Consider the following 3758-nt stretch of genomic DNA (forward strand, 5'->3'; position numbering starts at 1 on the left):
AGTTATCAGTTCTTAAAAATTCACATATACAGCTCCTAAATTTTTCCATTGGAACATAACATAGAATATGAAAGTGAAATACACATGTTTTTATAATTCTGAGGAATTTCAATATTTTGTATAAGTATATTGTTTATCTGAAAAAGATTATTAAGAATAAATTTCCAGTTTTCTCATATCTTTCATATACCCATATGTTCATATACTTTTATGTGATAAAGTTAGGTAAGAATTTTCTAGGTAAAACTTTGAAAATTTTTCAGTTACATACACTGTGGTAACACCAATAAGAGGCTCCATCACTTTGTTTCTGCTAGAACACAAATTATTCCCCTGTTACTGATCTGTGGTGTTGGAGGTTTCCTTTCTTTCAGCCAGCATCTCACCTGACATAAAACGGAAAGACAGTTCTGATTTAGCTTCTTGTTTCCCCAAATTAGGATAAATGAATGGTTTGAAGGATAAAGAATTGCAAGGACTTGGGCACACTGGAAGGCTGGTTCATTATGAAGACTATTAAAACTCCAAACTAAGAAGACTAGAGTCAGGAAATAAATGAGAAACAGAAAAACAAAGGAGATGACAGTATGCATGGCTCTTACGTGGACCTTGGTGCTGACATCTTGGGATCCTTTGCCTCTGAGCTGCATCTTCCTGAGATGTTTCCACAGAGAAAAGAGTAACAGCAGTAAAGCCATCAGGGACATGGTAAATGGTATGAAGTTTGCAAGTGTGAATGCAGTCATATCTGAAAGATGTACAATGTCTTTCAACTTGGTCTTCCAAGTGAGGTTTCCTTCAGAAGCGTCCATCTGCATTTTTTCATCTAAGCTCGCCACTGCAAGATGAAAAACCAGGAAGACTAAAGAACCCAATAGTACCATAAGAACCACTCTTCTAGCTTTCCATTTTAGGTGAAGAAAAAAAAGGCTGGAGAAATTGGCTATTTTGAGCAAATAAAGTATGCTGAGGCTAACAGCAAACCAGAGGCAAAAATGGTCGCTTACTATCCAGGCAATATAAACAATAGCTCTTACTCCTGAACTATAGAAAGCTGGATTAAACACAGTTGCATACCAATTTAGTAACATTACCCAGAGCAAAGCAATCCTGGAGACTGCCAGGGCAGTGAGAATTCCATCAGCACAGGAGACCTTTTGTCCCTTGACCCATTCAATGACATTCACCAGGGCTATGAAGACATTGGCAAAATTTCCTAGAACAAATTCTGCCATCACTAGGGTAGAAAGAATGCTCTGTAATAAATCTATCATGTCTAGAAATAAAAAGGCCAAGTCTAATACCCCTGGCCTTTATTCTTTTAATACTCTGATCTTAAGTTCTATTTGCCCTTGATCTTGAATGTGCATATAACTTTCATTTCTATTAAATTCTATGACCAATGTCAAGCAGAAAAGTATAGTATGTTAATAGAAGGGCCCAATGCTTTCTTTATAAAAACATTGTTATGCCCCAAACAGCTCAAATTAACTCCTACTCATATATTTTGTCTTTGCTGTTGGCTGGAATATTTCGTAGCTGATGTGAAATCTGAGTTCTCATTTGCTAGTATGCAAATATAGAGATATTCCCTTTCAATATTTTGCAACGTTTTTTGTTTAACCTCTCCATAATTTGTGTTCATCAGCTTTGTCAATAGTGAAATTTAATAACCCATACATTGACTATATATATAGTGAAGGCTAAATTGTTCAAAATTTTGTGGCCAACAGTAGGATCATCATCACTATGAATTTAAAATTTTTATTGAATATATTGGGTGACATCAGTTAACATAATTATATCAGTTTCAGAAGCACAATTTTTTAATACATCATCTGTATATTGTACCCTGTGTCCACCACTTAATGTCAAGCCTCCTTGGATCACCAATTTTTCCACCCTTTTGAGTTTTAGTTTTTAATGTCGGATTTATGAAGAAAGAATCCAAGCACTTCCTATTAAAGCATCAAGGTTTTATGGAGTACCAATGCCCGCTAAGATAAGGTTGCTGACAACTAATTTTAATGTATAATTTTGTTGTTTGTAAACTCAACAGCACACAGACATACACACACACTACACACACATCACCTATGGGAGAATTCTTGTCCCACAGTTTTCAGAAAGGAAAATGAGTCTCTATCAGGTCACTGAGGTGAAAATAATATGTTTTATTTCATTCAGGGCTTTCAGCCTACTATTAATATGTATCAAATAAATCTCTCATGTCAGGATTTTAATGAAGTTTCTCTTTTGAGTCTATTTAATATTTAAATATTAATTATTGAATTAAAATGTTCAGAAATCCTATAAATATTACTTAGAAAATGCAAAAGAGCATGTGGTTTCCATTGGAGGATAGAGTGTCTCAGTATACAAAAATTCAGTTTTATTTTTTATTTAACTCATTTCAGATTACTTAATATATTAAGACTAATACATGTTAACATCAACCACTACCCTAGATTTTATTAATTCAGTTTTTACAATATAACTGTTTTTAGAGGATGAGCTTAGAGCTGGACTGCCACGAAGGAAAGGCCAGATGCTGTGCTCTGTGTGTGTCTGAGCTTGGACTCTCCTTCACGACCACTCTCTGTCAGTATAATCATCAGTACGGTATCAGACAACCACGACAAGCTCCCAGGGGTCTTTGTGCGGAGGAGTACACTGTCTGGGTAGAGGACTTTCCGTTGGGCCTGCCTGGTACAGACAACAGGCACAGAGGATTGTTACTCATCTAATGCCATGATATTTGGTTTTTCAAAGTTAACCTGAGAGAACTTCAGCTTATGAATATAGTGGAAAGTTCATAGTGGAAAAGGACACAGCAGTAGAAAAAGGTGAGATTTCCCCTTACAACAACCATGATAAATAGATAAAATTATGTTTTAACTGCATCACAAAGCTAAGTAAGGAAGGAGGACCAATGAACTAAACTTCAGCTAAAAGGGGAGTCTCTAGATAAACAGATGATCTATATATTCATATCAGAAAGCTATTTTTCAGAAAATGAAACTATTTCTAAAATGTTTATGGGAATTTAAAATAGTAACAATAGCCAAAAGAAATTTTAAAAAGAGACCAAAGTTGGAGAATTAGTTTCTAATTTTAAAGCTTGCTACAAAGCTACATTAATCAAGAGAATGTACTTCTTGAATAACAGTAGATATATATGCCAGCAAATTTCAATGTTTTTTATCTCATGGCACACAAAAGTAATTACTGAAATTCAGTGGCTCAACAAAAACCATAGTTTTTCTTGCCGATGAAAAATAGGCAAAATTTTGATTCATATATATTGGACAATTGTTGTGTTGTGTGTTTTCACCTTTTTATTTACAATCTAATGTAAGAAAGGTCAGTGGCAATGACTAAATTGTTAGGTATTGCATGTTTTCAAAATTCTTGCAGCACACTGGTTGAAAATCACTGATGTATATCAATGTGACATGATTGAAATTCAGATGTTATAACTTACCATCATGGTCAGATGATTTTTTTAAAGTATTATGTCAGTTCAATGTGGAAATATATATATATTTTTAAATAAATCATGCTGGCAGAATTGAATATCCACATACATAAGGTTGAACCGAGTTTTTTACTTTATACCATACACAATTATGTTTAACTCTACCAGAGACCTACATGAAAGAGCTAAACCAATAAAACTTTCTGAATAAAACCTAGAAGAAAAGTTTTGTACATTTGAGTTATGTCAATCTATTAGACATAACAGCAAATACAATTGA

At 34.1% G+C, this 3758-nt stretch overlaps 1 protein-coding gene across 1 annotated transcript; it reads right to left on the reverse strand.

Moving 5' to 3' along the window:
• Window positions 1–299: 299 nt before the first annotated feature.
• On the reverse strand, window positions 300–1274 carry LOC119063459 (taste receptor type 2 member 31-like). Its single transcript, XM_037164790.2, has one exon. The coding sequence runs from the start codon at window positions 1272–1274 to the stop codon at window positions 300–302; it is 975 nt and encodes a 324-aa protein (XP_037020685.2).
• Between the last annotated feature and the right edge of the window lie 2484 nt (window positions 1275–3758).

Source organism: Artibeus jamaicensis, unplaced genomic scaffold, assembly GCF_021234435.1.
Source record: "Artibeus jamaicensis isolate MK-2021 breed Jamaican fruit bat unplaced genomic scaffold, CSHL_Jam_final contig_233, whole genome shotgun sequence".
Classification (NCBI taxonomy): domain Eukaryota; kingdom Metazoa; phylum Chordata; class Mammalia; order Chiroptera; family Phyllostomidae; genus Artibeus; species Artibeus jamaicensis.